The following is a 12,802-nucleotide window of genomic DNA, read 5'->3' as shown; positions in this document are numbered from 1 at the left end:
AGTCAGCTGACCTCTGACGTCATGTGCCTCTCTCCTCTCTCTCTCTCTCTCTCTCTCTCTCTCTCTCTCTCTCTCTCTCTCTCTCTCTCTCTCTCTCTCTCAAAAAATGTTTTGCCAAAGCATCAAAATACAAAAGTTTAGAATAAAATTAATATGACTTGAAAATTAAATCTCTCTCTCTCTCTCTCTCTCTCTCTCTCTCTCTCTCTCTCTCTCTCTCTCTCTCTCTCTCTCTCTCTCGCTGCCAAATTCAATTAAAGATAAAAACACTTTTAGAAACTTTAGTTCTCCTCTTCACAGAAAAGGGCAAACAATGCACCACCATTGAAAATATTAAATGTAAGTGAGAAAACTGTAAACACAAAGGTCTATATTTTGAGTTATCTGCTCGAAATTAGAAACATGCTGTTTCCCATTTGGAAGGTACAATAATCTAGCATCGCTCCTTCAAGGTTTTATTCCAAGACCAGATCAGATCACCTTTTATCAATGTCCCAACATTTAAAACATTTGAAACAGCAGCCTTAATGAACAAGTCAGTTTGACTGAAAACACCCTTTTTTATTTTCCAGAATTCTGTGTTCTTATTCTGCTCCACCCATTTTCTAAATGTCTACATGTTTTTACAGTCTAAGACAGTCCCAAACTGAACATCTCTTGGATGTCAAAAGGACAGAGTGCTAAAACTCAAATGTGTGATGTCATCAAGTATAAAATGTGGAACTACTCCATAGATAATGACTTGTGAAAGATTTCAGATGACACCGAGAGCACCCAGCACAGTAAAACCAATGTCAGTATTCAAACACATGTCAGTATTAAAGTAACATAAAATGTAACTGTCACCGGAAGTTGACCTCGACAGACGTTTTCTGAACTCTTTTTTCCTGAACCTTTGTCTGAATTTAAACTGGCTGCTTGTACTGTTGGTATTGCAGGAGCAGCTCCTGGCGGTGAGTTTGACTACTTTGTGTACCGTTGTACATTTTCGGTGGTGGAATAGAAGTGGCGGGGAAAAAAAATGAATGCCTTTAATTTAAATTGTAATTAAATCCAGGACTTGAGTAAATACACGTCATTACTTTTCCTCTCTGCTCATGGACACGCCGGGCTGATGGAAGTTGTAGTTCAAAGAATGTAGTCCAAGGAGAAGATGCTGTTCTGTGTGTTGTCCAGCAGGTGGAGAACTCTGATCACCTGTTGAATCCTCGGAACCGCGCTGGTCTCAGGGACCAGTGGTGGTGCTGGTGAACCCAACTACACTCATTACTGCATGCAGAAATCACAAAACTGTTTTTTAAAATCAGTTTGAGTCTTTGACTGTAATAAGGGAAGCCCCTGCTGCAATAGAGGCACTGGCATTCTGACAAGGCCTATGTCAGTTTTCCAAATGCACATTGATAACATCACCGTGCCCCTTCACAAGCATGAGCACATACATGTAAGATGTCTTTGTTTTCACTCGACACTAGCACTTGGCTCTTCACCTTTCTTTTCCAGTTCTTTCTGTTTGGGTATAATGTGACGGTGTGGGTGTTTATCCACAAAGGACATCCCAGTGCATCCTATTTTTAGGTCGTCCATGCTGCGAAGCCCTTCCCCTGCGGATTTCCACCTGAAACCCCCCAACTGGTGCTCAGTCAGGTGTGTGCGAGTGCGTGCTAAAGGGCTGCACAGGGGATTGCTGTTTCTGTGTGTGTGTGTGTGTGTGTGTGTGTGTGTGTGTGTGTGGGTGGGTGCTGTGCACGTGCTGGCATCCAACCAGGTGAACGACGGATATGAAGTCAGTTAGAAATAATCTGCAGCAAACGCACACGCGCGCGTCTACCACAGTCGATCTGTGTATTTGTCTCAGCATGGTGCAGGCCCGGAGGACTGTGTGTGGAGGTGCATATATGAAGCATCCACCCCTCTCTGTCCCAGTCAAAGACAGCTGCAGACGCTGACAACACATGAGATTGTGGTTTTGGTGTGTGTGTGTTCTGTCTCCGAGCACACACCTATGAATCGGGGGACATCCCTACGCCTTCAATCAAATATTTGCCGTCAATATTTCGGCCCTCTCCTTCCCTCCTCGACGGGCCCCCGCCTGCTCCTTCCCCTCATTAGGTGGTGGTGTTGTGATTTGATGGTTCTCGCCAGGAGGCTCCACAAGTGCAGAACTGGTCTCAATCAGCTGTACAGATGGCTGAAGTGGTAATCCGTGTGAAATGAAATGTTGACAGTGTTATAGTGTTCTATGTAACAGGGAGGAATAATACCGGTGCGGTCGATAACAATAACAGGTGAGGGATTTGGAGGGGGTAAAGGTGTGTGTGTGTGTGTGTGTGTGTTACACCTGTGTGTGTATTCCCATTGTGTGAAGTAGTTCCCACAGTGTGTGCATCAACATATAAGAGGAGTATAAAGGATTTGGGAGACATACTCTTGTCCACTAAGAGTTTCAAGAAACAACGTCCCGGTTGCTCTGAATAATCCACAGACTTCACTGTGGCAAGTTGTCGATGGAACTTCTTTCTATCAAAGAAATAGTCCCAATGAAGTTCATCAAGGACGATGAGTTTGTAAAATGTAAAGTTCCGGTGCTTTGAGGAGCACAAACAAAGTTCCATTGACTTTGGATTTACCATTACGGTATAATTGGTCACCAATTTCTGTGAAATTTCTTGTGAGAATGTCTCTTATGTACGGGTTTAAACACGTCTAATTGTGATCAAATGCAAGCTAGCAGTTAGCTTGAAAGCTCAAACAATAATCTCCAGCAAAATGACAGCAAACACGGAGAGTCATCTCTCTGGCATATGGCGGCCATCTTCAGAGTAATAAAAGCTGTGGCCCTTCAGTCACCGGTGGACATTCTAGCTGGTCTTTTTTATAAGTCAGGGTATAATGAACCCCCCCCCCCCCCCCCCGTAAATCTTTTCTGACCTTTTTGCAGCCACTGCCTTGTATCCATATGATTATCTGTTCTTCCTTCACCACCTCGCCTGTATTTCTCACCAGTTTGAGTAGTAAACTTCAGCAACATGCCCTGTTTAACCATGTAATATTTAAATATCTTTATAGAACAACAATATAGTCACCAATGCACACAGGTTAAAATGGAAATTGCTCAATTTATGGCAAACTGAAATGTTGACTATTCCTGTCAATCTATTTTCTAATAAAGAGCTACGCGCAAACTGGTAACTATCTTTTAGCCCTCTTTTTTAACCATTTATCCATTAACATTAGTTAACTATTGGAACTGTTTTTCTGTTAACTGTTTGGACAAATTTGCTCGCTAGTTTACTCGTTTTCGGCCGAGTGTTCAGGTGTCGTAGTTGACTCAATATGTGGATATGCATCTTTTATTTTCCTAAGTAATCGTATTGCTGGAGATATACCGGTAGGTACAAATACAGTATTCAAAAGTAACATATCTCCCCATTGCATATTTCAAGAAACAAAAACAAACAGAATGAAGATTTGGTTCTCCCCAAGGTGGCAACTTGTGGAAGATCTGAAAGGGTGTTGCAGACCAAAGACCGATAGTGTTGAGTAGCAGAGACCGAAACATCCGGGTCAGATCTGAGTGAGTGATGTAAATCCTTCAATTGAATTAGTGAAAGGCTAAAGCACATGATGAGGAGGTGACCCGTTTTAACACTCCCTTCCAATGGTCATCTGTTAACTCCATGCGTAGTTCCTTTTCACAACAGGATTGGATTATCCGAGCTGAATGAGGCGCTCCTATCTGATAATGAATGATATTTTCCCAAGCGAGGTGAGGTGGAGGAAAAAGGAAATGAGGGAAATTGTTTTTTTTATAAAATGCCACACTTGGACAGAACCTAAAAAAATATTGGTTTTGACGTAGATCATTAAAGCTGGGACATGTGTCATTGTAGCCCTACATCTTCCCACTTAGAAAAAGTAGAGTCGAGGGTTGATGAAGGGAGTAGGTGATTGTTTCCGATAGGTCCGAACAGATGCTTCAGAACCGGATCCGCATTTAAGTAGAAAGTACAACAGGGTTCAATGTGTAACGAGATTGTTTCAAGTGAGGAAAAAAAACATTCTGAGCCTCCTTCCTCCTGTGTACCCCCTGTACACTGCGCTAGTACCCTCTGTGTACAAGTCCCTCTGGCCGGGAATCACTGCACTCCACTGGGAGGAATATAACTGGAGCTAAAGGTTCAAACGTTCCCTTTGAGAGCACTGTGAAACATTTAGTGCTCAGAACATACTAAAAACGAAATGTAATTGATAAAATAACAGTGTTTTACATTGCAGATCCATCATTTCTGTTACTATATATCTGTGAGTATTTCAGTGTCAAACATCTGTGTCCTCCAAAAACAAAACCTGCCAAACCTCATCTTTGAACCACGTTTTGTACATTTTTGGTGGCGACCGCTGTCTGAATGATCAGATGTGCCCCCGTGTGTGTGTGTGTGCGTGTGTGTGTGTGTGTGTTGAGGGACCACTCCGAGAAGGCGAGCGCTGCAACAGGAAACACTTAGGATTGTGGCCTTTTCTGGATTACATTGGTTGCGCTGTTGCCAAGACAACAGCAATTAGAAAAGAATTGGTTACCAAGCAGAGAGTGGTTATGTTTCCGTAGCAACCGAGGTCAGGGAGAAGGCTCTGGGTTTACCTGATTCTTAAGAATAAGACAAGATATGATATTTGTTCTTGCACTAAGTACAGGGAGCCGTTGGGTTCATGTTTGCGTTGAAGACTCCGGCAGAGACTTTAACTCCACTCTGCCCTGCTTCCTTATTGGCTCTTAAACATCTGTGGGGAAAGTGAATAGCTGATGAGTGCTGACTTTAGACACAAGGCTTACATTTAGTGCAGAGAACTGAAAGGACATTATCCCTGGCGGCGTTTGATTGGGTAAAATAAAACCCATAAATGTGTCTTAAAGCTCAAAAGACAAACAGACCCTTGAACATGAGAGGGAAGCGCTCGCCGGCGCTCACACAAACACAGTGCTGCACATGTCCCAATGTGTCGGCCGAGAGGACAACAGACAGTGTCCTCCTATACCGGTCTGTGCCTGCCGTGTGCGCTTCCTGTAATGAGTTGATTATCACAGCATGCTGTCACACACCAGCTTACACAAACACGCCATAATGGCAATGACATAACACGGCCTCCTTAAACCTCGATCTGCGAGGTAGCATCTGCTTTGCTTGTGCACAAACTAAGCGGCTGCGCAATGCAGTCGCTGCGCTCGCAGCGCATCGATCCCCGGCCTTCTCCACCTCCCGTCTCCCACCAATTGTTTCATCTCTCCATCCGTAAGCACCTTCTTCCGCCTCTACCTTGAACCCCCGCCAGTGTGTCTCTCAGACACAAACACACACGGCTCCCAGGTCCACTGCAGTGTGTAACCAGAGGCTCGGAGAACACTTAATCCCTCAGCACCTGCTCTCCTTACCACCATGACCTCTTGCAGCTGCTCGGGTGTGTGCTTTTCTTTTTACTTCCGACCTTGCCTTCCTGTCAGGAGTGGGTAGTGTTTTGGTCCATTTGTGGTTCTGTAGATTATCTGCGTGCGCTCGCGTGTTTTTAATAACACATTTGAGCTAAACAGATGTCTCCCCTCGCAACACAGATGGACCCTGATATAAAATAGGACGCTATATGCTGCAGGAGAACAGACTGCAGGGATCAGTATTCGAATTAAACATGATGACACTTACACTGTGTCTTGTCTGCGCTCTGTATGTGTTACAGCTCCGTGCTGACATCGTCTCAGGTTCATTACGAGGCTCCGTTTAACTGATGCAGCGACATGTTGGGAACTAGTGTCGGTACAGCGAGTAAAGAAATGGATTATTCGATAGGTTACAGGCAAAGCATGATGGGAAAAGCACTGAATCTGTTGTACGACAACACACAATGTACTTCAGGTTTCTTGCCACGCCAAGCTTTACCCTGTGAAGCAGGGGTCCTCAACATTTTTCAGGCCAAGGACCCCCAAACTGATAGAGAGATGGAGCAGGGACCCCCAACTATATATATTGTGTAAAATTGTGTTTTATATTAAATGGGCCTAGTACCGTGTATACCTCTTGAGTGTGCATTCAATACTAAGCTATTCAAATAATACACAGGTTCATATATTCATGTTTTTATTTTAAACATGTGCAAGGTTTTGTGGGCCACAATGGAAACAAGTGGGCGACCGTGGCTCCCTGGGTTAAGAGGGTCGTCTGGGAACCGGAAGGTCAACGGTTCGATCCCCGACTGGGACGTGTCACGTGTCGAAGTGTACCTGAGCAATACACTGAACCCCCGGCTCCCCGGGCGCTGATCACTGGCAGCCCACTGCTCCCTATATACAGGGATGGGTCAAATGCAGAGATACATTTCGTGTATGTGTAAAAATATATATGACAATAAAAATGGTTTCTTCTTTCTTCTTAAAGTGTTTTTCGCTTTTTTGTGTCACCCTGTATTTTTTAATGTATTTATTTGTATTTTTATATTTATACATGTATTTACATTGTTTTATACAAATACATCAAATCAAATCAAAAAAAAAATCAAAAGGTACAGTGAGTAGGGAGGCCGTGCCACTGCCATTTATAAACACACCTTGTCAGTGATACCAATGCCAATATCAACATGGTCTGTCAATTGCATGATAATCATGCAAACAAGCTATTCAAACTGACGTTTTTATTTTAAACATAAATGTGGAAACTAAAATGAGTGATGGCCCATTAGTGCCACTGCCATGCAAAAATATACCTGTTGTCTTGCATACAATACTGAACTATTAAAATCATGGACAGACTCATGTTTAGAGGAAAAAAAAAAAAAAAAAAAATTTCTTTTAATTTTCTAATCAACCAAAGAATTTCACGGACCCCCTGCAGTACCTGCTGTTGAAGACCTCTGCTGTGAAGTATTAGTTCTCTCATGAGGGCTTACAAATGAATCGAACCACAGCTGTTGTGTACAACTAACTGCATACACTACACTGCAACTTTCTGCAAAGCAAAAAAAAAAGAACAGAGAAAATTTAGACAATTTTATTGGCATAAAATATATACAAGTGGTAATATGTAAAAACGTGTAAAAGCAATATAATATAAAATGACCTATTTCCCCATCCATGTGAGAAAAAAATAAAATGTGTTGGACAGCTGGTCATGCACCAACTGGACAAGCAATTTCGGATATGAATGAATGTGCAGCTTTTCAGTGCACGGTAGGAAAAAAGAAAACACCTCTTGTTCCTTCTCAGAGGTCCGGCTACCTGCGGCTTCCCACCTCCGTGGCACATCAATCACTCTCTCTCTACGTCTCCATTTACACTTATTCCAGGCTCCCCTCCCTACAGCTCCCTCTTTGTTCTGTGGAGGAAGGGGCAAAGAAGAGGCGAAGCAGTGCGGACCAAAGGAAAAAGGCAGAATTGCTGCCTTCTCGCGGAGCGGGAGGAGTGGCGGAAGTGGAGTGACCACTGTGTGATGGAGGGGGACAGAGGCGAGGAACAGTGGTTTTCCATCAGGAGGAGAGCGCAGGGAGAGGACCGCTGATTTTCTCTGGAGGAGGAGGAGAGGGCGACTAACGGAACAACTGTTTTGTGCCTCGTGATGGAGGATGTGTTTTGTTGTATTGTCACCAGTGGCCGCTAACAGAAGCCCAGCGCTCCTGCAATTTGATTCCGAGTGAGAGTTTACTGCGAGTCACTCGCTTGCACGCGAACACAAGCTCCTCACGCGCAGACGTGCCTCATGTGGAAGTTGACCACGTACTCGGCGTTGGTGCGCTGCACAGAGATTGCGAAGGGTTCGAAGGGGTGGAAGGTGAAGGCGACCAGGCGCCGCACGGCGTGATTTACCGGCCGTCCCAGCAGTCCGGCCTGGATCTTGAACTTCAGCAGGCCGGAGTCCCGCGCGTAAAACCTGGTGGGGTGGGTGTGGGGTGGGGGGGGGGGGGGGGGGGGGTGGAGAGAAAATAGTGGCGTTAAATCCTTCATTCAGTCTCTTGGAGAAATGAGTCGACAAGAGAAAAGAAAGGAAAGCGAGCCAACACATGGTAGTGTAAGCATGCCAGCTGTCAAACGGCGTCTATCAGAAACGCTCTGAGACAAGACGCCTCCAACAGAAAGCGACGCTAGCTATGTCAGAATGCATGATAAAGATGTGCTGTGATCTATATTCATCTGTCATATCAAACAGATTGGGATGTCTGGCAGATGTTTTCAGTCAAAGCTTAACACAAAGATCAGGATTATTTCATTCTCATATCTACCTCTGGGACTGAATGGAAGTGTTCACAGGCAAAGATCTCAACGGAGCGCAAATAAACCTCCGAGCTCTGATCAGGGCAACAGTGTCATAATTCTGCCACATTTAATTACTGTTTTTTACATTACAGATCAATGTGAACATTATTTTTCGATTAATCGCTTATTCAGTTATATGAACATCGTGAAAAATGCCCATTCACAATATCGCTGAACTCCTAACATTGATTGTTTTGTCCGATTGTTTAGTCCAAATGATACAATTATAAAAAAAATAATAAAGCAACGATTTTCATTTGAGACATGACTTAATCTTTTATGTGGATGTCCAAATCAGTGCTGATGGTGTCGATTCCTCAGTGTGTGCTGTGTTGTACAGAGAGAGCTGAGTTTGCTGCTGCTAATTCTGTTCTTCTTCCTGCATCCGGCGCCGTCATTTGACGCGACAGTGAGGCATCGGATGGAAGGAAGAACTACAGGTTGTGTGTTCTAGTCTCCGAGCTGGAGACTAGGACGTGTGAGCTCCAGATGCGACTCAAAAACAGAACTTCCTTGTTCTCTCCGCTTGGCATCCCAAAATAGGAGTGCAGAGGACGGTACGGACATGGTCACATTTTACAGTGTTTTTGGCTGACTCGGACATTCAGCCACATTCATCAGAGTATGCGGCCGGAGGATATGGTGGGTGGGGACCCTCCGGGTGTCAATGCATCCTGGTACAGCTCAACGGCCGAGAGAACGCAGCATTTTAAGGTCAATATAGCACGCGCTGAGGAATGTGCTACTTCAATGGTAAGGCTTCAACTGTTGCCATGGTAATCGACGTCCAATTAAGTATTCTAATGCATCTGCTGTTTTTTTAATATATGCTTTACCCCAAAAATCAGAGCCCATGAAATAAGGAATAGTGATATCACTAGGGGTGGAAGGCAACATTAACTCCCTAACAGCTCTGAGCATCTTATTATAGATTATTAAAATGACGAATGCTTACATTTATTCTTTAATCAAAGAAACTATTCAAATACAACACGACAATAACTTATTTCCTTTTCATTTGAACTGCGTGTTCTCTGCAAATAAACTACAGATGACGATGAAGTAAAAACTTGACATTAGAGTGTTTAGAAGTTTACATTGACTTGGGGATGGTTGAAGTGATGCCATAGCAGTGCTTTACACCTTCAGAAGCATCTATATTGACATATAAGGATAAACTAATAAACGGTGATATTTACCTTTACCCTCCACACTTCAAAATGATACAATGGGACATTTTAGGCCATACCGCAAAGACCTAAATTCCACATTATCCGTTATGCATCAACATGAATTGTTATGTGTTATTCTCAGACGGATGGCGGCGTTTGTTGTGTGTGTGTGTGTGTGCGCTGGCCTTGAGTCCGTACCTGATGGGGTGATCTCCGCAGGTCTTGGGCCTCTCCATTACGGACACCCACTTGTCATCATAGCTGAAGAGGGAGAGGTCGAGGTAAGGACTGCTGCTGTAGGACTGGGCGCTGATGGGCAGCTGGCCCAGCAGCCGACGCACCGCCTCGGTGTGCCCGCCGTATTTGGCGTTCACTATGGTGTCCTTGAATCTGAGGCACAACGAAACAGGGGTTTTAAACAGCAACAGGGGTCTTCATGAGTGGGTCTCTATTGGCACTGTGGCCATAAACGTGCTTCTGTGATCCCAAAGTGGTCCTCCTCTTGGTTTGGTTTGAAGATCAGCGAGGAGTGAACGGTCTTGTTTTTCACTATGGTTTTGCTTCGGAGAGAGCTTTTGTGTTTATTCAGAGCGATTCATTTCAAATTGAATTATAGTCCCAAGTATCGCTACACACTACCAACACTCAAACGCGAGTTTTAGTCTTTCCGCTCACCTTGTTTTATGCTCCACACATGCAGACCCACGGCTCCCTCTACACGTGCTTAGTGGCCATGTAATACCCAGAGAACTGGGCTGGTGCTAGCCAGTTGTAAATGGTTCAAATCTGGTTTGCTGAATGTGCTCGCCAGCCTTCAATTTCTCCTCTCCTTCTTCCCGACATCAGTTTTCACCACTCGAAAATCCAATTCTAAGCCCCTTGCCTCGCTCAAACTACCCTTTATCGTCTCCTGCCCCCCCCCCCCCTTGTCTGGTCCCCCCTCTTCACCTTCCACAGAGGATTTCGTCACCTACACTGACGAGTCGAACCGCCAAATTCAATCACAGCTCCTCCAGCCATGCTGACTGTCTTAATGTCTCCCGTCTATATCTAGATTAAGTCCTAAAACTTCCCCATCCTCCAGGCAATCACTGCTGATCCGCTTCCCTTCCTGACCGCCTTCTTCAAATCCTCCCTGACATTTGGCTGCACACAGTCAGGTTCGCTTCCGTTTCCCCCCTCTTTCATTCAGAAGAGATCTCTGGACCCTGCAGTTTGCCAGCACAATCATGTTCAAACTGAAATACATTCAATTTATTTTGCAGAAATTTATTTGGCATTTGAATTCAATAATCTAATATCCGGGCCGCACACGTGACATTTCCCCTCTCCGTACCTTCTCTGGACCTGCCGGGCGTAGTTGTTGGAGGAAGCGGAGCAGGGGAACTGCACGGCCTGGCTGTGCAGCGTGGCGTTTCGGAACAGGTCGCAGAAATTCTCAAAGAGCTCCAGCAGCTGGTCGGAGGTGTTCTCGAAGACGGCCAGCACCTCCGTGGACACCATGTTGTACACGACGAAGAACGACGGCTGCGGGAGAAAGAGAAGAGGGTGACGACTGGGAGAAAAGGGGGATACAATCCACACAGGGGAAAGACAGAGGACAGCCAGGAATGCTGAGGTAGTAATTATTGTGTCACAAATCATGTCAGGCTTCGGCTTCTCTGCAAGTTTATAATGACCGAGATTATTTATATGTTCTCCATTGGTGAGACATAAATAGCTGGTTTGCAAGGAACTCAGAGCGGCGACTTCCTGCAAATAAAAACATAAAGTAATTAGTTACTATATGTTTGCCGTTATGGAAGAAGAAGCAGGAGAGAGTACTGTAACAAGGAGAACACTGGGAGGAATTCAGAGATATATATATATATATATATATATATATATATATATGTATATGTGTGTGTGTGTGTGTGTATGTCATTACCTGCGAGGGGTCGGTGACTCTGAGTGTGACCACGTCTTCGCTGGTGTATTTAATGAAGAGGTGATGCTCATCCAACAGCTGCATTTTCCACATCCTCAACCTCCTCAGCTGATCAAAAAACTGGAAGAATCTGAGGACAAAACCAGGAACAGGGTGAACTACACCAAATGAGCATCTAACATCAGTACATTAAGGAAATGGTACTTGATAGACTGAAGAGCTAATGTACATTATAATGCACACACACACACACACACGCAACTCAATGCCTTTAGACTTCTCGACGTGGTGAAGACGACTTGCTGAAGTGGTTGTTGGTGCCAGACGTTTTTTGAAACTGCTGATCTACTGGGATTTTCACGCACAACCGCCTCTCGGGTTTACAGAGAACGGTCGGAAAAGGAGAAAATATCCAGTGAGCGGGAGTTGTGTGGAGGAAAATGCCTTGTTGATGTCAGAGGAGAATGGGCAGAGTGGTTGGAGATGATAGAAAGGCAACAGTAACTCAAATAACCACTCGTTACAACCACGGTATGCAGAACACCCTCTCTGAACGCACAAGACGTGGAACCTTGAAGCAGATGGGCTACAGCAGCAGAAGACTACACCGGGTGCCACTCCTGTCAGCTAAGAAGAGGAAACTGAGGCTACAATTCACACAGGCTCACCAAACTTGGACAATAGGAGATTGTAAAAACGTTGCCTGGTCTGATGAGTCTCGATTTCAGCTGCGACATTGAGATGGTAGGGTCAGAATTTTGTGTAAACCGCATGAAAGCATGGATCCATCCTGCCTTGTATCACCGGTTCAGGCTGCTGGTGGTGGTGTAATGGTGAGTTCACTGTACTCCAATGGCCTCCACATCTCAATCCAATAGAGCACCTTTGGGATGTGGTGGAACGGGAGATTGGCATCATGGATGTGCAGCCGACAAATCTGCAGCAACTGCGTGATGCTATCATGTCAATATGGACCAAAATCTGTGAGGAATGTTTCCAACACCTTGTTGAATCTATGCTACGAAGAATTAAGGCAGTTCTGAAGGCAAAAGGGGTCCAACCCGGTACTAGCCAGGTGTACCTAACTGTGAGCTCATTGTCATGTTCAAGAAACCAGTTATAATTTCATGGTAGTTTTGTTGTAACGCAGTAATAAATACCCATCAAACACTCAGCAGATTGTCTATTTTGGGGAGAGCTGTCACTCTTGTTTTCCAGCTCTGTGAATCCCCTTTTGATTTATTCATTTCATCTAACTCAAACATCAGTCACGCAACAGCAAAGACAAACAACAACCCAATGACTGCGTTGTTGTTTCCTTGTGTGTGAAAATTGGGTTTTCAATTGTTGACGTAATTTTTTAAAATCCGATTGGACTAAAATGACTCAAATGATCGTCACGGTTCTTGAGAT

At 44.5% G+C, this 12,802-nt stretch overlaps 1 protein-coding gene across 1 annotated transcript in view; it reads right to left on the bottom strand.

The window, feature by feature from the left end:
* Window positions 1–6,929: 6,929 nt before the first annotated feature.
* det1 (DET1 partner of COP1 E3 ubiquitin ligase) overlaps window positions 6,930–12,802 on the bottom strand; it is a 10,344-nt gene continuing 4,471 nt past the window's right edge. The window contains exons 6-9 of the mRNA XM_079267710.1: window positions 11,390–11,519; window positions 10,799–10,989; window positions 9,661–9,852; window positions 6,930–7,907 (exon numbers count right to left, since the gene is read on the bottom strand). Of these exons, the coding sequence (XP_079123836.1) occupies window positions 7,718–7,907; window positions 9,661–9,852; window positions 10,799–10,989; window positions 11,390–11,519 (703 nt within the window). The 3' untranslated portion in view covers window positions 6,930–7,717. The remainder of the gene's footprint in view (window positions 7,908–9,660; window positions 9,853–10,798; window positions 10,990–11,389; window positions 11,520–12,802) is intronic.

This window comes from Melanostigma gelatinosum, assembly GCF_949748355.1.
Source record: "Melanostigma gelatinosum genome assembly, chromosome: 1".
Taxonomy (NCBI): Eukaryota; Metazoa; Chordata; class Actinopteri; order Perciformes; family Zoarcidae; genus Melanostigma; species Melanostigma gelatinosum.
The sequence above is the reverse complement of the archived record's forward strand: the minus strand, read 5'-3'. Positions and strand labels throughout refer to the sequence as shown.